We start from the raw sequence: 23,136 nt of genomic DNA, 5'->3' as shown, positions 1-23,136 counted from the left end.
GGTTCCCCTCCCACCCTATATTCCAAGTGAGAGCACTGCCGGGCAGGGATGGTTTCGCTGGATGTGTGTACAGCACCTGGCCTGATGGGGATCCCATAACAGGCTCCCACTCTTGGTCTTTCATGTGCTATCGTAATACATCTAGTAGGTTAGCTACACTTTTATTAACCTCCCTAAACGGGACATTAACATAGTGACAAACAGCTGTTCTCAGCAGGTCATGGGCATAAGCAGCGTGTGTTATAAACACCTTGCACAAGGGGTTAAAGACAGCGATAAGGAGCTGGAACAATCAATCAGCTATTCACTGAAACAGCTAGTGATTTATTAACCTTCCACCCGCCTGTTTTGAAATGGAACTTGAACATGAAGTGTTGGCAAAGGGCCGCCCCATTCCTTTCTCACTGCAAATCCAGGAGTGCTCCAGCAAATTCAGGGCAAGGCTGAGGCAAGCCAAACACTGGATGTAGCTAGAGCCGGACGGGCGATGGTTAAAAATTGGTAGTGTCCCTTTTTAACAGCTCAGAGTTTGCAGGAAGCCTCAGGTCTTTTACCAGTCAATCAATCACTCGACAGAGACAGAGCCCTATGAAATCAACAGGCGTTGCTGGATCCAAAAATTACCTACCAACCAAGATTCCGGCTAGGTTACCCTGACGACAGGAACAACACAACACACACACACACAGTTGACACTTGTGCTAATTTTTTTTAAATTTATTAGCTATCATCCCCACTTAGCCCAGGTAGTTACTGCCTGATAGCAAAAAGTACAAGGAGATGTTTGTATTGCAGCAGTGCCTAAGTGTCTGATCTGAGACTGGCTCCCGCACCATGCCAGGTGCTGCACAGACACTCCCTCCTGTCCCGCCCCCAAGAGCTGGGGGCCCTAGCGGTGCCACGTGCAGCGCACACACCCCTAATCGAGACTTGGGGAAATCCGCGCCCCCCACCCTCAAGCTTTGCTGCACAGACACAATGGGTGACCAGCCTTGCCTTGAAGACCTCACAATTCAAGCAGATGGGGTGAATAATCCATCCCTATTTTACGGACAAGGGAAACAGAGACCCAGATGAAGTGACTTGGCTGAGGGTTCCCAAGAACTGTGCGGTAGAGCCAGCCCTTGAAGCCAGGTGTCGTGCAGGCTAGTGTAGTGCTTTCACCATGAGTCCTTCTGACCTCGGAGATGGTGTTAAAACAAAACAATCCAGGGATTTGGGGTCTGGGCAGTGCTCCCCAGGACAGGGGCCCTGATCTCCTCTGGGCCCTATTATAGTGCAGGCAATGATACAGATGCTGTAAATGGGGCCTCACCTGGCCGGGGGCAGCACTGGCCCAATAGCAGGCCCCCCAGTCTGAGCTGGAGCAACAAGGCAGTACCATACTACTAATGCATACCGTATAATGGGCCCCTCCTCTCACTGGGACCCCCTAGGCATTACCATAGTACTATTAATAACATACACATGTCATAAAGGAACCCTGATCTTGGTTGGCATCTCTTGGCTGTACCTTACTACTACTGCTCATGCACCTGCCATAATGCACCGCCCCCCCAAATCTGGATCAGGGTCTGTGCAGTGCCTGGCCCAACAGGGCCCCCTGCCTTGTCTCATAGAGCTTCCAGCCACTGCTGTCATACAAACCAAGGTGCAGCAAAAATGAGGGGATTTCAAAAGCTATTTTTAAACAGCCTATCACCTCTGAAATACAGCTCATGAGCTGAAATAAATCAAGTTTCCTGTCAAGTTAGTCTCTCAGGCATCTGCTGTGGTCCCAGGGAGAATATACCCTGCCCCCAAAATGATTACCTTATACTTCTTGTTAAAGTTAATTTCCTGCCAAGTACCAGGCATGGTTTTCTGAAGTTTTTGGATCCTACAGCAAGATCAAGTGCTTTATCTAACGCAGCCAGCGCCTAAACCTGAAAAACAAGACCTGTGCTGTTGGGGAGCGTGAGTAATCGTATTTCCACTGCCTCGCAAGAAGGAGCCAGAGAGGTAAGAGTTACATCATAGATGTTTTTTAAAAAGGCTGCTCCAACCGAGAGTTTCAGACAGGAGTGGCAGGTGGCATGTAGTGAGATGCTGCTTTGTATGACTGCAATTCTCAGATCCTTTTCTGGTGTATTACTGTGGTAGAAAAAAGCAAAAAAATGTCTTGTCTCCATTGGGCGATTCGATGGGCTGCTGGAGATCTTCAGAGGTCTGTCAAATAAGGAGCCAAGGAAGCAGTAGCTAGATTACTATACGCATCGCAATAGTACCAAGGAGCCCCACTCATGGACCTGGACCCCCTCGTGTCTGGGACCGTGCAATCACAGAACGAGAGGTGGTCCCTGCCTCAAAGAGATTTTCTTAGATCGATTTAAAAGTGCTGTTCTTCCAAACAAATTAAAAAAAAAAAAACACCCAAAAATCTCCTGAAGATTGAAGCAGACACACGCGCACACAGGAAACTCTACTGTGGCCAATTTAGTTTCTGCGCTAGGAGAGACAATACGTGATTTTCCTGGTATTGGTCTACATCAAGCCAACACTGAACAAGAGCGTTCTCCATCCTATGTATTACAGGAGTAGCAGAGGCAGGATTAGAACCCAGGTGTCTCAATTACTAGTCCAATGCCCTAGTCGCTAGCCGAGAGCGTGTGCCTTCTCTTTAAGCCAGGGGTAGTCTATTTTTTGTCAAGGTCCACATTTCTTGAGCAAGGTATTGTCATGGTCCAGACTCCAGAGAAAATAATAAAAACCCAGTAATGATCATAAGTAATTAAGATTTCAGTCCATTCAAAAGCATCTAGTGGTCTGGATGCGGCCTGCCTATTGACGACTCCCGCTTTAAGCCCGTGTCCACATACAGCAGTTGTATTGCTTTAACTCTGCTGCTGTAGTTAAAATGGCACAATGCACCTGAAAGAGCCAGAGTTTTACTGTGATCAATGTACATATACGAGGACAATTATTCCCATGGAGCAGTGGTTTTCAAACCGGGGCACACGTACCCCTAGGTACGAGTTCTCATCAGGGAGTAAGCACAAAAAAAAATCCTGTAATGGGGGACAATGCATTTTATTTAGTAAGACTTGGCAATGGAATTGTAGGTATCTCAGCTGGGGGTATGCAGTAGACTACATTATTTGGCAAAGGGTACACAGCCTACAAAGTTTGAAAACCACTGCCATACAGGAAGGGGAATAAGCTAGACCAGTCTAAGCCCTGGTCTACACTAGGACTTTAGGTCGAATTTAGCAGCATTAAATCGATGTAAACCTGCACCCGTCCACACGATGAAGCCCTTTTTTTCGACTTAAAGGGCTCTTAAAATCGATTTCCTTACTCCACCCCTGACAAGTAGATTAGCGCTTAAATCGGCCTTGCCGGGTCGAATCTGGGGTACTGTGGACACAATTCGACGGTATTGGCCTCCGGGAGCTATCCCAGAGTGCTCCATTGTGACCGCTCTGGACAGCACTCTCAACTCAGATGCACTGGCCAGGTAGACAGGAAAAGAACCACGAACTTTTGAATCTCATTTCCTGTTTGGCCAGCGTGGCAAGCTGCAGGTGACCATGCAGAGCTCATCAGGTGACCATGATGGAGTCCCAGAATCGCAAAAGAGCTCCAGCATGGACTGAACGGGAAGTACGGGATCTGATCGCTGTATGGGGAGAGGAATCTGTGCTATCAGAACTCCGTTCCAGTTTTCGAAATGCCAAAACCTTTGTCAAAATCTCCCAAGGCACGAAGGACAGAGGCCATAACAGGGACCTGAAGCAGTGCCACGTGAAACTTAAGGAGCTGAGGCAAGCCTACCAGAAAACCAGAGAGGCGAATGGCCGCGCCGGGTCAGAGCCCCAAACATGCCGCTTCTCTGATGAGCTGCATGCCATTTTAGGGGGTTCAGCCACCACTACCCCAGCCGTGTTTTTTGACTCCTTCAATGGAGATGGAGGCAACATGGAAGCAGGTTTTGGGGACGAAGATGATGATGATGAGGTTGTAGATAGCTCACAGCAAGCAAGCGGAGAAACTGGTTTTCCCGACAGCCAGGAACCGTTTCTCACCCTGGACCTGGAGCAAATACCCCCCGAACCCACCCAAGGCTGCCCCCTGGACCGGCAGGCGGAGAAGGGACCTCCGGTGGGTGTATCTTTTAAAATACTATACATGGTTTAAAAGCAAGCATGTGAAAGGATTAATTTGCCCTGGCATTCGCGGCTCTCCTGGATGTACTCCCAAAGCCTTTGCAAAAGGTTTCTGGGGAGGGCAGCCTTATTGCGTCCTCCATGGTAGGACACTTTACCACTCCAGGCCAGTAACACGTACTCAGGAATCATTGTACAACAAAGCATTGCAGTGTATGTTTGCTGGCATTCAAACAACATCCGTTCTTTATCTCTCTGTGTTATCCTCAGGAGAGTGATATCATTCATGGTCACCTGGTTGAAATAGGGTGCTTTTCTTCAGGGGACACTCAGAGGTGCCCGCTCCTGCTGGGCTGTTTGCCTGTGGCTGAACAGAAATGTTCCCCGCTGTTAGCCACGGGGAGGGGGCAAAATGAGACCCTGTAACGAAAGCACATGTGCTATGTATGTAATGTTAACAGCAAGGTTTACCCTGAAAGAATGTAGACACTGTTTTATAAAATGTGTCTTTTTAAATACCGCTGTCCCTTTTTTTTCCTCCACCAGCTGCATGTGTTTCAATGATCACAGGATCTTCTCCTTCCCAGAGGCTAGTGAAGATTAGAAAGAAAAAAAAAAAAACACGCACTCATGATGAAATGTTCTCTGAGCTCACGCTGTCCTCCCACACTGACAGAGCACAGACGAATGCGTGGAGGCAAATAATGTCAGAGTGCAGGAAAGCACAAAATGACCGGGAGGAGAGGTGGCGGGCTGAAGAGAGTAAGTGGGGGGCTGAAGAGAGGGCTGAAGCTCAAATGTGGCGGCAGCGTGATGAGAGGAGGCAGGATTCAATGCTGAGGCTGCTGGAGGATCAAACCAGTATGCTCCAGTGTGTGGTTGAGCTGCAGCAAAGGCAGCTGGAGCACAGACTGCCACTACAGCCCCTGTGTAACCAACCGCCCTCCTCCCCAAGTTCCATAGTCTCCACACCCAGCCGCCCAAGAACGCGGTGGGGGGGCCTCCGGCCAACCAGCCACTCCACCACAGAGGATTGCCCAAAAAACAGAAGGCTGGCATTCAATAAATTTTAAAGTTGTGAACTTTTAAAGTGCTGTGTGGCATTTTCCTTCCCTCTTCCACCACCCCTCCTGGGCTACCTTGGTAGTCATCCCCCCTATTTGTGTGATGAATGAATAAAGAATGCATGAATGTGAAGCAACAATGACTTTATTGCCTCTGCAAGCGGTGATCGAAGGGAGGAGGGGAGGGTGGTTAGCTTACAGGGAAGTAAAGTGAACCAAGGGACAGGGGGTTTCATCAAGGAGAAACAAACAGAACTTTCACACCGTAGCCTGGCCAGTCATGAAACTGGTTTTCAAAGCTTCTCTGATGCGTACCGCGCCCTCCTGTGCTCTTCTAACCGCCCTGGTGTCTGGCTGCGCGTAACCAGCAGCCAGGCGATTTGCCTCAACCTCCCACCCCGCCATAAATGTCTCCCCCTTACTCTCAGATATTGTGGAGCACACAGCAAGCAGTAATAACAGTGGGAATATTGGTTTCGCTGAGGTCTAAGTGAGTCAGTAAACTGCGCCAGCGCGCCTTTAAACATCCAAATGCACATTCTACCACCATTCTGCGCTTGCTCAGCCTGTAGTTGAACAGCTCCTGACTACTGTCCAGGGTGCCTGTGTATGGCTTCATGAGCCATGGCATTAACGGGTAGGCTGGGTCCCCAAGGATAACTATAGGCATTTCAACATCCCCAACAGTTATTTTCTGGTCTGGGAATAAAGTCCCTTCCTGCAGCTTTTGAAACAGACCAGAGTTCCTGAAGATGCGAGCGTCATGTACCTTTCCCGGCCATCCCACATTGATGTTGGTGAAATGTCCCTTGTGATCCACCAGAGCTTGCAGCACTATTGAAAAGTACCCCTTGCGGTTTATGTACTCACCGGCTTGATGCTCCGGTGCCAAGATAGGGATATGGGTTCCGTCTATGGCCCCACCACAGTTAGGGAATCCCATTGCAGCAAAGCCATCCACTATGACCTGCACATTTCCCAGGGTCACTACCCTTGACATCAGCAGATCTTTGATTGCGTGGGCTACTTGCATCACAGCAGCCCCCACAGTAGATTTGCCCACTCCAAATTGATTCCCGACTGACCGGTAGCTGTCTGGCGTTGCAAGCTTCCACAGGGCTATCACTACTCGCTTCTCAACTGTGAGGGCTGCTCTCATCTTGGTATTCATGCGCTTCAGGGCAGGGGAAAGCAAGTCACAAAGTTCCATGAAAGAGCCCTTACACATGCGAAAGTTTCGCAGCCCCTGGGAATCGTCCCAGACCTGCAACACTATGCGGGTCCCTCCAGCCTGTGCTTGTTTCCCGAGCCCAGAATCGGCATTCCACAGCATGAACCTGCCCCATTAGCACCATGATGCATGCATTGGCAGGGCCCATGCTTTCAGAGAAATCTGTGTCCATGTCCTGATCACTCACGAGACCGTGCTGACGTCGCCTCCTCGCCTGGTATCGCTCTGCCAGGTTCTGGTGCTGCATATACTGCTGAATAATGCGTGTAGTGTTTAATGTGCTCCTAATTGCCAAAGTGAGCTGAGCGGCCTCCATGCTTGCCTTGGTATGGCGTCCGCACAGAAAAAAGGCGCGGAACGATTGTCTGCCGTTGCTCTGACGGAGGGAGGGGTGACTGACGACATGGCTTACAGGGTTGGCTTACAGGGAATTAAAATCAACAAAGGGGGTGGCTTTACATCAATGAGTATTTCAGGCAGGACTTCACGGAGGGTTCCAATAAGAAATGGTACACCTAAGTAATTGTTCTTATTGGAACAAGCAGGTTGGTCTGGCCTCTGATTGATACATGGCTAGATTTACCTCGCTGCACCTTCTCTGTGAGTGACTGCAGTGTGACCTAGAGGAATGAGTCCCTTAGACGGGGGAGGGGGAGGAAGCAAATGAGTACAAAACAAATCTGGTCTATTTCTTGTTTTGATCCACTCCATCTATCTTTTACATCTTTGGCTGGCAGCAGACGGTGCAGTAGGACTGCTAGCCATCCTCATCTCTTGCCTGCCAGGCAGAAGATGGTACAGTAGGACTGCTAGCAATCCGTATCGCCTGCCTGATCACCATAAGATGGTTCAATAGGACTGACTGCAGGACTAAAGAGAATGACCTGGTCAAGTCACTCCAAATTTAGTCCCTGCGCCCATGTCTGCCCAGGCGCTCCTGGCCGACACGGCCAGGAGCACCTCGGACATGACGATGACGGCTACCAGTCGTACTGTACCGTCTGCTGCCACAAGGCAATGGGTTGATGCTGCTGTGTAGCAATGCAGTACCACGTCTGCCAGCACCCAGCAGACATACGGTGACGGTTACCTGAGCGGGCTCCATGCTTGCCGTGGTATGGCGTCTGCACAGGTAACTCAAGAAAAAAGGCGCGAAACGATTGTCTGCTGCTGCTTTCACGGAGGGAGGGAGGGAGGGAATGGGGGCCTGACGATATGTACCCAGAACCACCCACGACAATGTTTTAGCCCCATCAGGCATTGGGATCTCAACCCAGAATTCCAATGGGCAGCAGAGACTACGGGAACTGTGGGATAGCTACCCACAGTGCAACACTCCAGAAGTCGACGCTTGCCTCGGTACTGTGGAAGCACTCCGCCGAGTTAATGCACTTAAAGCATTTTCTGTGGGGACACACACTCGAATATATAAAACCGATTTCTAAAAAACCGACTTCTATAAATTTGACCTAATTTCGTAGTGTAGACATACCCTAAGGCACGGGGCACCTGCAGAACAGAGAAGGAAATTTTTTCTCCAGTGCACAACTGGCCAAACGTAGCTGGGATTTTCTCACTTTCCTCTGACAGATCAAAGATCAGCTACAGCTGGAGACGAGTCAAACTAGGGCTCTGAGGTGGTCCAGAGAATTCACTGGCTTTGAGGCTTGGTGGTGGATCTTGCTCCTGTGCTCAGGTTCTAACCGATCAGCAGATTTTGGGTTGGGAAGGAATTTCTCCCACATCAGATTGGCAGGGACGTGGTGGGCAGGGTTTGTCTTTCTCTGCAGCATAGGGTGGGGGTCACCTGCTGGGATCATCTGGGCATGTCTCACCTCATTGATCCCCTGCCATAACAGGGGCCTGAGACATTGGTGGTCTCTCCTGTTCTGGGCCCAGGGCTCACAAGAGGTCAGGTGCCCAAGGACTGAAATGAGTTAGTCTAACTAAAGTCATTGAGCTAAGTACAGAGGTAGCTGGGTGAAGTTAAAAGGGCCTGAGATATACCCAAGATCAAACTCAATGACCTCATTGTCCCTTCTGGCCTTAAACTCTGTGAAAGAGCATCCACGCCAGGCGATGTCATGGTATGTCTCTCTCTCACACATACCCCCCCAGCCCCCAGCACGAAATCTGTGGGTAGGCCAGGCCTGAGCAATATGATTGTACAACTAAGTTTTTCTTTAGCCAATTGAAGCCTCCAGTCCTGTATGTGTTTAACGTAAAGCACAAGCCTCATCCCCTTGCTTCCCCTGTGACGACACCCCTCTTTCAGGGACCAGGCCTTCGATCCACAATGGCTCGGTAAACTAAGGGTACCATTCTTGACTGGGAGGGCAAATGGGCCCCAGTTCAACCCCCTCCCCTGGGGTTAAAGAACCAGCAGCTGGAGTGGAATTAAAATTCACACTGGGAATGCAGAAGCAAATTCTGTCTGTTGGATACCCAGGGAGAAGGGGGATTCCCCGGTCACCTGCAGAGCTTTTAAATCAAGCCTCGAGGTTTTGTCCCTAACTTTATAGATCTGGGCCCCTCGCCAGCTTGTTGGCTCAACACAGGAAACATCAGGTGTTCCAGCCAGGGTGATACATGAGGCCCAATTAGATTACAACAACCCCTTTCTGGACTGGAAGTTAATTAATTGTGAACTCTGCTTGGATTGGCAGCTCTCTGGGACAGGAAGTGCTTCTCGGGAGGAGGCTGCACAGAACCTAGCCCCATGGGGACACACCTCTGTTGGCAGGCAGGTCTGGGCAGCGTGTAGCACAACAGGGACAGCCCCATGCTCTTAGTCAGCTGGAACAGGACCTCTCTCCCAATCTCAGTGCAGGGGTCTAGGCAGCAACTGGCCCACCCCTGCTGTCTGCCCCCGCCCCCCCAATCTTCTGGGGCCTGAGGTAGTACTGGCCTACTCAGAAGAACAGCTGGTACCTAATGAGGTTGCTGTAGCTCAAAGCTGGGGTTGCAAAAGCTGTGAAGAATGTTTGTTTGGAAAATGTCAGCCATTTGCAGGGGAGAATTTAAGATGCCTGAGGAAGGAGGCAACTGGCCTGAAGCTTTTGGAAGACCTTGCTTTTGAGTAACCTGAGGTTTTCCAGAAACGCAGTCGCACTCCTTTTAAAATAACTAAAAGCGAGCTAGGTTAGACTAGACTAAACATGTCGCTGGGCCAGAACCAGACTAGTGTGAGCTCTTTGGGGCAGGGACCATCTTTTGTTCGGTTTGTACAGCACCTAGCGCAATGGGTCTTGGTCCATGGCTAGGGCTGCTAGGTCTGACTGCAGTATGCATCAAGACACAGCCATTATGGATAGAAATAGTTTTACAACTGGAGGTGTTTTCACCGCTTATCACACATCCCTTAAAGCTCCGGTGCTCATGCTGCTTCGCTTACAAAAAGGAAGGTGAAGGGGTGACTTGATTCCAGTCTAGCAGTACTGACATGAGGAATCCAAATTTGAAAATGTGCTCCTCAGTCTAGCAGACGAAGATCGAACACAACCCAATGGCTGGAAGTGGAAGTGAGACAAATTCAGAATGAAACCAGGTGCCCATTTTAACAGACAGTATAATTAACCAAGGGCTGTGGTGGATTTACCATCACTGGCAATGTTTAAATCAAGACAAGATGTATTTCTAACAGAGCAGTCCTAGTTCAACCAGGAGTTACTTCAGAGACATCCTAGGGCCTGGGGTACACAGAAATCAGACTAGAAAACCACAATGGGCCCTTCTGGCCTTAAAAATCAGTCAGAAGTTATGCTTTTATTTTTGAATGGCATTATTTTGACCCAAAAAGTCAATAGCTTGATTATCTGCCTGCTTCTTATTTCTTCCAGGTGAGGAATTTTAGATGTCTGTTACAATTAAAGGACCCAGATCTATTGTTAGTTATAATTGTGTAATGTTGCAGCAACAGCAGTGTTCGTCTGTGGATCTCAAACCACTTCACAAAAGAATAAGAGGTTGCCCCATTTTACAGAGGATGAAACAGCAGCAGAGAAAGGGGCAACTGACTCACCCGGGGGCACCCAGCAGGCCATGGACTAGAACCCAGGTCTTTGAGTCCCAGTCCAGTGCTTTATCCACTAGGCAACACTGCCTCTGGAAGCATAAAGCTGTTGCAACTCTATTAGGCTAGGCACCACACAAACAGACGATGGCACCTTCCCCAAAGAACTTACAGTCCAAGTGCTAACCTTCACAGTATTAAAGGGGTTTATTGTTTCTGAGGTGCTGAATTCTTAGAAACCCCATTGAAGGGATTCCAGAAGTCAGGATATCTGAATGTTGCCAACACTAAGCATTCAAAACTGGGAGTCAGCCTGGCCCGAAACCATGACATTACCTTAAAGAATCATGCAATAAAAAAAAAGAGTAATGAATGTTGGGTTCTTTTTGAATTTGTCTCCTGTGGGTTTTGAGCTTTAAAAGGGGCACACTCTCCCCCCCCCCCGCCCCCCATCTCCTCATCCACAATCTGCAAAAATTAAGATGAGTCTCACACAAGCTGGGGCTTTAAGGAACACATTAAATTCCACCAAAATCATACGAGCCGTCCCTGCTGTAATTCACACACCTGTAGCGTAACAGCGCCTAGACCCCTTGACCAAAAACCAGCCCCACCATCACACCTGGCAGTGGGCAGACATGTAGCAAGAGACAGGCCCTGCCCCAAAGAACTCACAGTTTAAATAGACAGAGGGTGGGATGGGAAAGACACCAAGAGGGGAAGGGACTTGCCCAGGGTCACACAGCAGGCCAGTGCAGAATTAGGAATGGAACTCACCTGTCCTGTCCCTTGGCCACGTTTCTTATCAGGGTTCCCCTTTGGAGTGAGTATAGGAAAGAATAATTCTCTGCACCACAGGAGCCACTGGATGAAATTCTATGGCCTGCGTTATCCAGCAGGCCAGATTCCCTAAGAGCCACCTCCTCCTCCCATCTCATATGTTTTGAACAGCAGTGAGATTGTTAACAATGCTGACCTCTGAAGTACCATTGCTGGCCAACCGAGCTAGCAGGCAGTATCCAGAGCTATCGTTTCAGGCTCTCTGCCAACTCAGACTGCACCAGATCATATTTTCAAGGTTCTCTGTGCAACTGTAACTAGAGAAGCAAGAGGACACCACAGACAATAACCAGACCTGTCCACTCCCCCCACACCTAGGCCTAGCGCACCCCTATGGGCATAATGTCTCCTTTAGGACACACCTGACTCAAGTCACAAACACTCCCCCAACCTACATAAATCCATTAAAAATCCCCAACAAGCCCTGTCCTAGCAAGAGCTGAATGAAAAATTTCCAAGTTTTGTGTTAAAACAAAAACAAAAAACATGAACGTGAAGTGTTTTGCAAACTCACCCCAGGTTCGACTGTTTGTCACATTGCAGGCAGGGTCTCTGCCAGATCATCCAGCAGGCTGCTGGGGAGTCAGGTTTCCAGGCTCTGCAGTTCTGGGGCAGCCCCACCATCTAGACTGCCCCAGACTGGGGATACCTGGGCTTCCAGGCAATGGAGGGGGAAGACTGAGGACCCCAATTCTAACTGGGGCTCAGCTCCCAGCAGAGAGCCTGGAAGCCCTTGCTCTAGCCATGGCTTTCAGGCTCCCTCCTACTAGCCAGTGTCCTGGGGGCAGCTGGATCCCCAGACAGCCCAGGGAACCAGCTGGCCTGGGAAGTCCTGGGACCCCAGAACCATAGAAGATACACCTGGGAGTGACAATCCCCAGGGTCCTCAGCAGCTGCTCACATGATTCAGGTCAGCTTCACCCAGGTCATTCAGTGGTGATTCTTGTCAGTTTCACTCTCCACATCAGTTTCCCCTGAGCACCTGCTGGGATAGGTATTACCTTTTGGAAACACAGTGTTTCGGTATTTCTGAAATTAACTTTTTCAGCAAGTCTGACATGTCCTGCAAACCAGGAATCCCAAATTTCAGCTGGCTCTAGTGCTAGGGCAATGGTATTGCAAATGGGGTAGACACACTGTCACAGCCAGACATTAGGGCCTGATGTGGATCTCACTTTCAACACAGGAGGAGGGCAGAGTCAGGCCTTCTCACTTTGAATCTCTCCCACATTTTTCCTTGTGAAGAAAGGACTTAACACAAAAACAAAGAATACGGAAGCAGGATCATTCCCCCCACCTCCAATCTTCATTCCTGCAGCATAAATCACTCCCAGCATGGAGAATACACGTAAGCAGTGGGAGTGGATGCAAACTCACACAGCACAGAGATTCCTGGTTTCCTGCAAAGCAGCTCTCAAGGGAGTGGAAGGAGAGAACACAGCACTTTACAATTAGCTAAATGAAATGTCATCACCCACCCTTTACAGCTGCTGAATGATCAGCCTTAGTTTTACAGGGGAGGGGCAGACCCAGGGGTTAGACCTGGGAAGATAGGTATTGCCAGACAGGATCAGAGCAGAGGGCTGTCTAACCCAGAACTTAGATCATCATAATTTGGGGACAGGAAGAGAGGAGTTGTTTAGTGCTTGTACTGTGCCTAGCACAGCGGAGCCCTTGCCCATGACTGGGACTTATAGGCACTATAGCAATACAAACAACCAGCCGCTAACGTTTCAGAGGAAGATGCAGAAATGCTGGAGTGAGCCAATGTAGGATAATATATTCCTAATGAAGGTCTCCTCCTGATCGTGAATAACTAGAAGATGAGCTTAAACCCTGAAGTTTAATATCCTTGCCAAAGTTTGTTAACATTAGCTATAACTAGATATTCTTGTTATCCATAGAACCTGTCCAATCCCTTTTTGAAGTTTGGTAAATTCTTGGCCTCAGTGACTTCCTGTGGTAGCAAGTACCATAATCTAAAAGAAGTACTCTATCCTTTGATCCATTGTGAGTTTCATAAAATCATAGAAATGTCAGGCTGGAAGGGACCTTGAGGGGTCAAGTCCAGCCCCCACACTGAGACAGGATCAAGCAAACCTAGACCATGCCTGACAGGTGTTTGTCACAACAAGTTCTTAACCTCCAGTGACGTGGATTCCACAACCTCCCCTCGAAGCCTGTTCCAGAGCTTAACTCATCTAAGAGTTAGAACATTTTTTCTATTTGACCTAAAATCTCCCTTGCTGCAGATTAAGCCTGTTCTCCATGTCCACGAAAGGTAGGACAAGAAATAACAATTGATCAAATACATTAAGGGCTGTTTTAAAGAGGATGGTGAAGACTTATCAGGTCCCCACTAGGTCTCTTCAAGACTAAACACCCCAAGGTGTTTTTATTAAGCCTTTCCTCACAGGTCAGGTTTTCTAAAAACTTTTACCATTTTTGTTTCTCTCCTCTGGACTCTTGCCAGTTTATCCACATCTTTCCTGAAGCCTGGAACCCCAAACTGGACACAGCACACCAGCTGAGGAGGCCTCCCCAGTGCCAAGCAGAGCAGGATAATGACTCCCCATGTCTTACATACAAGACTCCTGTTAATACACCCCAGAATATCAGCTTTTTTTTTTAATATATAAACACACACAACTGCACCACTGTTGGCTCATTCAATTTGTGATCCACTATGACCCCCAGATTCTTTTCCTGCATTATCACTCTCTAGCCAGCTATTTCCCATTTTATAGCTGTGCATTTGATTTTTTTCCTTCTCAAAGTGTAGTGCTTTGCACTCGTCTTACTGCTACCTTCAGATTTCACTGTGGGCCCTTGTTCTTGTGCTATGAGGCCAGGAGATCCTGATCTCCCATCTCCCGCCATTTATTCGTTGATAGACTTCTCTCAGGAGGCTTGGTCTGTAGTGCAAGAGCAGCCATCCTCCGCTGGAGTGAGCATGGAACTACAATGCACCCTTTTTACTAGGACCTACAGGCTGCAGCCAGCCTTGGGGCCAGATCCACAGCTGGTGCAAATGAATGTACCCCTGTGGGCTTCAGAGATTGGCAGCAGGTGGCAGGACACAAAGAGACCCCAAGCAATAGTGATACTGCGGCCAACCCATTACAGTAGATGTACAAATGACTGCAGCACTTTGGTTCTGAGACTTGGCAGCATCCCTCCCCTGTCCTATTTCCCACTGTGTTTAGACCAAGCGTTGGGGCAGGGACCTTCCTTTGGTCGACAAAACAGCTTGAAATAGCCACTTAGTTATTTGGGGGCTGCCCAACTGGACGCACCTTAAATGGACCCCTTCCGTCAGGCTTCTTTAAGGAATGTCTGTTTGTGCACCCCGAAATCCTTATGCACTTCAGAAAATTTGAGCCCTCCCATCATTTGATCTGTATCTGGAGCATGAGAGGGACCAGTCTGCTGGGAGCCAATAGACTGGTGGTGATGGGCCAAGCAGGAAATTTACAAGCTTTTTACAGGCTCTGGTATCAAATGTGTAGGTTTCCTTCTGTGAGAGAGGTGGCCAGATGCTACAGCAAAGGGTTCATGAGAACACAGCTGGATGATTAGAAGGCAGGAATTCTGTATTTTTAAATAAAGGCAGCAGGTGGATTTTTGAGCACTTAGAAAAACTGGCTGTTAAACAGCAAGAATGTCTCCGCCTGAACTAAAATGGAGTTCCTGCCACACTATGACAAGGATATTCATAGATTCAGGCCAGAAGGGACCATTGAGTCTGACCACCTGTATAACATAGGCCAGGGAATACCACAGCAGTTAACCCTGTACCAAGCCCCATCACTTGTGTTTTTCTTAGAGATCTACTCTAGGAATGATTTTGGGGCTGTTCTCTGGCCTGTGCTATTTATACAGGAGGCCAGACCAGATGACCACAATGGTCCCTTTAGGCCATGGAATCAATGGACCTACATTTGATTGAAGCATTTTCTAGCCGGGCAGCCAGTCTGGAGTTGGCAACATCAAGAATCCCTCCCCCACCCTTTGCTTTCAGAGTTTGGTCCCTGAGAAACATTGGAGCCTTATTTCTAACTTGAATGTTTCTGACTTTAATTTCCAGCTGTTGGTTCTTATTCTACCATTCTCCACTAGCTTAAAGAGCCTTTTAGTACCTGCCGATTCCTCTCTCTGAAGATACTGGTACACTGATCAAACCACCTCGCAATCCATCACCATCCTCCAAAACAGCGCCACAAATCTGGTGCTGACGGTCGTGCGGTTAAGGTACCGGAGACCCAAGTTCTATCCCCAGCTCTGCCACTGACTCTTGGTCTCACCATGAGCAACACACTACAGCCTCTCTGCCTCCATTTGCCCTGTTTGTAAGTGGTTCGCTAGCCAATAGATGTTTTGAGGATAAACCAGCCAGATCGAGAGGCTCCGATACTGTAGTGACAAGGGCGCTGCCAGGCTGGGGTGGCACAGGGCAACTGACCAGAACTGCTAGTTCAGAGTAAGAGTCAGCTATTCCACAGTAACTATTGTGCTTTAAATTCACACCCTACCTTACTCCAGTATAGCTTCCTTGGATTGACAAGCCCCAAGCACCTAGTAGTGATCCAGACTCAAGCCAACTGCTTGCGGGGGCCTGCGTGACGTGAGTTTTCCAAGTCTCAGGCTAGTCCCTAGTGGGTCATTTCATGTCCCCCTCCCCAAATAAAATAAATAAAAGCAGCTACTTTTACAATCAGCACAGACCAGAGGGAGGAAGCGGGGAGGGAGGAAGCATTGCAGGGAGCGGTGTGTGTGTTTGTTGCTCACACCTCTGTTTCCTCCTCCTGCCCCTTAGTGAACAGGGGTAGGGGGCACTCAGATGAGCACATTGCACCCCCGCTGCACACAGAGTAAGGGGGCACTCAAGTACAGCCACTCCTGCCTTGCTCCCATCCACCACAGGGATACCCATTACACAAGGTGGGGGCACCCCTAGCCATCACATATGGTGGCGGGAAAGTCCTCTCCCCTTTCTGACTTTCCAGTATCCCACCCTGCATTGCAGAGTGCTGGAGGCAGTATATCCTGCAACTGCACCCCAGGGTCAGCCCTCCCCTTGCACAGGGTTGGGGGCCCTTTGTCCCATTGCACCCTGGGGGTAGCCCCCCCTTCCTACAGCTCCCCTCTAATTGCACAGGGCCGGGGGTGGGGCTTACAGGACAGGCTTCTTTCCTTCACTGCAAGGAGCAGCCTCCCCTATCACCTGGGACTCTAGGGGCAGGAGGCCCCCCTCCTTTCCCAGCCCCCACTGCACTGCGCTCTGGGGGCAGGAGACTCACCCCACTCCAGGAACTGCTGCACGCTGCGCTCCCGCCGCAGGGGGGCGCCGCTGCACTCCCGGTACAGGCACAGCAGCAAGTCCAGCAGCGACTCGAGCCCGGGCCCCTGCAGCAGTTCCCGCAGGCCGGCCAGGCGCCGCTCCACCGGGCTGCACATGCTGCCCCACTCCGGCCGCTCCAGCCTCGCTGCCTGCCTGCCCTTCCCCACTCCCCGCAGCCCGGGCCCGGGCCCCGCCCCTGCCGGCCGGCCCCCAATGGGGAGGGAGCTACCGACACCTGGGCCAGGTGGGGAAGGGGCGGGGCCAGCTGTGCCAGATGTGCTCTGACAGCTCCACGCCCCCCCGAGGCTGGGGGAAGACAGGAGAAGGAATGGAGAGACAGACGGATGTGTAGGGAGGCGGGCGGACAGACAGGAGCCGGGGGGGGGGGGGGAGGGAAAGAGGAGAGAAAGGTGTGCATGGGGAGGAATGGACAGATGGATGGCAGGAGAGAGGGGCGCACGTGCAGAGGGACGGATAGATGGAAGAGGGCAATGGAAACTAGAGGGGGGGCGGGCAGGGGGATGGCCGGAGAGCCAAAGCTGCGAACAGGGAGAGGCTCGGGGAAGCCTGGCTCAAGAGAGGGATGAAGAGGTGAGGGGGAGCGACAGCCAGCCAGGGCTAGGGGTGGATGGACAGACAGGAGAGCCCCTGGAGGGAGAACGGAAAAGACAGGAGGAGAGAGATTAAGATTGGAATGAAAAAGAGGAAGGTGACAGGAGCGAGGTATGGCATATCCTTGTTCTCCCCACCTCTGCACTGCCACGGAGGGGCCAGGCTGAGATAGACCCCCCGCCTCCCGGGGAACCCAAATGAGACCCAGCAAATTCATCTCACACCAGGTCAGGAAGCACTGAAAGAAACTGGTGTTGGACTGTGACCAGTCTGGGGCTGGGGGCAAAGCAGAGGGTCTCAGGCTGACCCCTCTCACCTCCCCACCCGGGCAAGGGGCAGACAGCTGTTCAGCTATTAAGGCCAATGCAGCCCTCTCTAGCCCCTATCCTGCTACTGCTAGAGCCCACAGTGTGTTCTCAACCCACAGCCCACCATGGGCTGCTTGTGACCCCATCAGCACACATTTGTGGCCCATGTGACATCCTCAGGGCCATACAGATTAAAACAGAGACCTGCATATGTGGCTCACAATGGTAAACAGGCAGAGAAACACTGGCCTAGAGGCACCAACTGGCACTTAGTGCCCCACCGTGGCATGTACATTATTAGTATCAAGGCAGCATCTAAAGAACCCTAACTCGGATCAGTGCCCCAAGCGTGCCATTCGAGTTTGCAGTCTGAACAGACGAAAGGGGGGAGGAGAAACAGCCATTGTATGGCAGGGGGAAGGGAAGGAGAGAGGGACTCATTTGAGTTCTCTCAGGGCATCTGGGGCAGAGCCAGGAATAGAACCCAGGTGTCCTAGGTTCCAATCCCTTGCACTAGCCCCTAGGCTCCCTTTTATATTGTGAAAGCACCTAGAAGCCACAACAGAGACTGGGGCCCCTCAGGGTGCCAAGTGCTGCATAGTCTGCTCTCCCCAACCTGACTGGGGTCCCCCATCACACCAAGCTGCATAGGCCCAATAGCAGTGAGGTTTCCTTACACAGTTTAACCAGAGGCCATGGCAGGGATATGGGGTGGGGAGGTGGAGAAGCTTATGTGAAGCAGCACTACCCCCTGCTGGATGACTGAATTAAAGGCAGGTTATTGGATTAAGACCAAGCTAACCCAAGGAAGCTCAAGGGTCCACTCCAAGCCCAGACTCCATCCCCCTCCCAACTGGCAATTCGAGGAAGTGAGAGAGAGTTCTCCCTGCTATCAGGGCACCACAGCAGAAAGCGACCGACGAACGCTGTGCCCAGTCATTAGGAGACAGGGTATGATGCTAGAGCAGCACCAACTGATACCATTCCCACGCAGCTCATCTGACCCAAAACCCTGTCTGGGAAGGCTCTACAGCGAGGGGGCAAAGTCTCCTCCTAGTGAAAGCAGTGGGCTGGCAGTCAGGACTCTGGGTTCTATTCCTTCTTTCGCCAGACACTGGCGCTTGTCTTCAGGCAAGCCACTCTCACTGCTGCCATTGATAATTATACTTACTCACCTCACAGCAGATGCTGCAAAGCTAGATCTAATGACTGGGACACCCCTCACACACACACCAGTGCTAGGCTTCCCTACAAAGGCCTAAGGAGGATAGACATACATAAGGTCAGCGCAAAAAAAAAAAAAAAGAAAAAAAAAATCAGGGACTCAGTTCAGCTGACAGTAGGAGGTGACAGCAGCAGGGAAGGGGTTAAAACTTAAAAGCACCTATTAGAATCTCTTATCCTACAGCAACTCACTAGCAGTTTTGGATGGTAGAAGCAATCCAGCCTTGAGCAGGGAAACCCCCCCCAAATTTCCAGCCTAGAGAATACATGGGGAATTCTGGCCTAGGAAGTGACCTCACCAAATTAGTGAAAATACCTCATTCTAAGAACTTCCACTGTGCATAAAATTCCACTGTTACAAAACTTCCCCCATTCCAAAGTGGGGCAAAAAAGCTGAAATTTCAGAAAGTTTCCCACAAAATGGATATTTGATTCAGGACCATCACCATGTGTTTCATCTCAAAAGTAAAAGGACTTTTTGACTAATGTAAACACAATACACATACTGTACTGCCTGTTGAAAATTACAATAGAATCTATTTAAAATACTAAAAAGTCTAAACCCAATTAGAATGTGGGGGTCTCCATGAGTTTGACTCTCCCCCCATCCCTCCACTTCAACAGTTGGTGAAACAGACATTTCCACAAAGCATTTTGATTAACCTGCACTTGCATGGAAACCTTGAGAACATCAGATGGCCAAGAGGGGAGAGATCATGCTCTCCCATCTTCCTCTGCTCTCTAGGCCTGTCCCCACCCCAGACTCCCAGTGGGTGCAGTACGAGCAGGCCCTTTTATTTTCAACAGGAGGGCCCAATCCTGGATTCTACCCTCCTTCAGTTGAAAAGCTCCACTGAGTCAGAGTGGACCTCTAAACCCTGCAAAGTGCAGCACTTCACACATCCCCCACCCACAGTTGTTCAGAGCTGCTGGTGCCAAACAACCCCCCCCCCCCCCCCCCAATATCAGGCCCTAAAGCCATAATTCCCTGCAGACAAGTGGCAGCCGCATTTCAGCAAACAAGGGGCACAGAGACCCTTCCACCTGAACACCAGCATCCAGGGCTGCATGCCAAAGATGGCATGACTTGGATTCTGCAGCTCTTAAAGGAGTAAGCTTTGACCCAGAATCTCCACCCTCTTGGATACTGGCTGTACAGGGCTTCTGGAACAGCTGTGCAGTACCCATTCCACCCAGCAGAGGGCAGCAGCATCCCACCCTCCCCCATTTACTGTATTCCACACAGCAGGATCCAGTCTCATTACATGCAGCCTCCACCCCCTATTTGTTCCCACATTCCACCCAGCACTAAGGGCAGCTGCATCTTGCCCCTCCCCAAAACTCACCCAGAGTCTCAACATTGATGCCACTGCCCCTCCCCACAGCTGTGCATCAGTCTCCTCCCCCCAGTCCATTACTATTGCAGCCAGCAGCAGATAGCATCTTCTCCCTCTCTGCCCCCCGACCCACCCCAGGCAGCAGCTTCTCCCCCTCTGCCATGTGCCCCATTTCTCCCCCCCCCCCCACTGCATGCAGACTCTCACCTTAAGTAGGTGTGGATCCTTTCCCTCTGATAGGAGGAGACTTTGCTCCCTCACCAGGAAAAGTGAGACACTGCCCCCCACTGCATAGCAGCCCCTCCTCCCCACACACACAACCTGCCAGCCACCTGTTAGAATGGACAATTGGTAACAATAGGAGCTGGGTGTTGAGAAGGGATCAACACTCTGGGACCGGGCCCAGGGAAGCCTACTGAGTAGGATGCAGAACAGATCTCATAGGAAAATCCCAGCCCCTCCACCAGCTAGGAAGGGAGGGAAGCTGTGGGATAGGAAAGGCATATGTACACAGGCACTTGATCATGCCAGGAAGTAAGAAGATGCCCTGGCACAAGCCCTGAAGGTCAGGAGCATCAGCAGCTTCCTCCTGTAGGTAGACAACAGCTACTGTTTGCTTGCAAACAGACACTGCCTAAAGTCTGTCCCTCCCCAAACAACCCAGGCTCCTGCACTCCTACCCCTGAACACCACAGCTGTGCCAGATCCTGCTCTTGTCTGATCAAGTTTCCCCACACTTGAATTCTTCCCTCCATCTCTGTGCTGTATCCTCTTCCCCACTCCCCTTACTGCTCTCACCCAGTGGAATCTTCACCCCACTACAGGGGCTGGAACATGGTACAACAGCTGCATCAGGAGCAGAGTTAACTGTACTTAAGGAGTGATGCACATTTCTCCATGGGGTACATTGCACAAGGGAGAGGCAAGGTAGCCTTGTGATTAAAGGCCCTAGACTGGCAGGCCAGAGAACTTGGTTCAAAATCCCAGCTTCCTTCAGGCAAGTCTGGCTCAGTTTCTCCTCCCCCCCGCCCCCACCTGTAAAGTGGGTGAAGGAATAATCCTCCTTCCCTTGTATTTAGGCTGCAAGTAGCATCTCAGCAGTTAAGGTATCAGACGCAGGACACACTGGTTCTATTCCCAGCTCTGCCACTGACTTTAGTGGAGTCTCTCCTCCTTCCCCTTCTCCCCCCTCCTCCCCCCATAGTAACTTTCTAGCTGGTAAACTAAGCCAAGTACATGTCAGCTGACCCCCATTTCTCTTTATAGGGAGCAATACACAGGCCACTTCTCCCTCCACCAACAGAAACCATGTAATGTTAAGGCCACCTCCTATATATGGGTCCAGAGTCAAGTTTAGGCTGGTGTTTTAGGCCTGCATTGAAGAGCAGTTCCCAGCTCAGGAGATATTCCAGCAGGAGCCCCATGTTGGTAGCAGCTCTTGCCAGCACAGGTCCAACTCTGTTAAGATGTGGTGCATTCCCTTTAACAAGGCTCAGAAGCCACCTCCCCTGGCATTTCCCAGGACGCAGACTCAGGAGCTGCAGAACTTGCAAATACATTTTAATGTTTCAAAAAGATTTAGACAGGCTTAAACAGAGTGCACTTCCCTCTTCTGATGCACAAGCCTGGGAGAGGCCATCCCCCCACTGAGAACTGCTTCACTGTACAGGAAGTAAACAAGTAATGTACATAGTTAACAGATGTTAGAGCACAGTCCTTAAAGTCTGACACTCCTTTGGCACAGAGACCACATGGAGAAGGCCAGGAAGCTGGGAACATTCTAGCCAGTTACCTGAAGTATCAGAGCTTTAGCCTCTTGACTGTCACATGGACTCAGCCAGAAATACTGGACCCCCTTCGGCAACCTGATACCAAACGGCTTTTGATTCTTTATCAGTGGTGTCACACAAACCACGTACATGTTGAGCAGAGCCAGGCTGTTAAGCAGCTGATAAGGGACCCCAGGCAAAACATTTTTGGCTGCTTGCCTGTGAAAGCACCAAGAGAAACCCACCAATCGATGTTGCCTCTACTCCAACAGCCACAAGAATAAGGCACATCTCTTACGGAGAGGCCTCCACTTTAACCATCCCCCCACCCCAATCTCACAGCCTGGCGGGAGGATGTTGTGGCAAACCCTTTAGGCCTCTCCCACCACTGTGCTGCCATTGCTTCATAGGAAGCTCTGGCACAGAGGGTTTGAGAACAGCTTAAATTGGGTGCCCAATCCCAGCAGGATTCAGTGCACTTAACTGTGGGTGTCTCTGAAGGCTGCAGTCTGGGCTAGGTTGTCAATCAATGTTGGTAGAGAGAATGGTTAAAATTGCAAGCAGATGAGAGTTGTTTGAGGGCTGCTGGCAGGGCCCTGAAGTTGACAGAAGGCCAATAAACTTAGGCAACCTAAGGAACCGCAGTCACAACCTGTGCAGCGGTGAATCAGGAACAGGGCCACCCTTTTCCCACAAGTTCTTTGCTAACAGTTCCAGAACTAGCCCTGGAGGTTGACAAAGACAGGCTGAGTTTAGCGACAGTCACTATCATCAGACTGGAGCATCCTGCCAGAGTAACTGTCTTTAACCCACCTCGAGTTTAATTCCAAGGCTTCTCAGGATGAATGTTTCTAGACAGAAAAGAGTTAGAGGTGAACATCTGACCATGTGATGCAGTGCAAAATGTGTCAGTTACACAAGGTGAGGATTAACAGGCTCAGATTAGGCCATACCTTGCACATCTTAGACCAGGGCAAAGCCAGAGGGAAATGCTACAGCAGAAGAGTCTGCACTGGAGCAACTGATGAGACATGGCTTGGGACAGTGAGGTCAGACCTGTGAAGTTTTAAGGAAGAGGCAGCCTCTAGAATAGACTATCTTCCTGTTTGAGAAATTCAGGCTTCTCACAACTGAGATGTGGATTGTGAAATTTACAAGAAGCCAGGTCAGCGAAGTAGGTGTCTAAAAGGAAGTGAGGGCTTTGAGTGGGATTCAAAGGAAGTATGACAACTTGCTGTCTTGTGTAAGGGGAG

The 23,136-nt window shown here is 50.2% G+C and overlaps 1 protein-coding gene across 1 annotated transcript in view; it reads right to left on the bottom strand.

Moving 5' to 3' along the window:
- The window catches only part of CDC42BPG (CDC42 binding protein kinase gamma), a 61,987-nt gene extending 45,175 nt beyond the window's left edge, over nucleotides 1-16,812 (bottom strand). Inside the window, exon 1 of the mRNA XM_037904007.2 lies at nucleotides 16,593-16,812. Coding sequence (XP_037759935.1) covers nucleotides 16,593-16,749 — 157 coding nt within the window. The 5' untranslated portion in view covers nucleotides 16,750-16,812. The remainder of the gene's footprint in view (nucleotides 1-16,592) is intronic.
- Between the last annotated feature and the right edge of the window lie 6,324 nt (nucleotides 16,813-23,136).

Source organism: Chelonia mydas, chromosome 7 (assembly GCF_015237465.2).
Source record: "Chelonia mydas isolate rCheMyd1 chromosome 7, rCheMyd1.pri.v2, whole genome shotgun sequence".
NCBI lineage: Eukaryota > Metazoa > Chordata > Testudines > Cheloniidae > Chelonia > Chelonia mydas.
The sequence above is the reverse complement of the archived record's forward strand: the minus strand, read 5'-3'. Positions and strand labels throughout refer to the sequence as shown.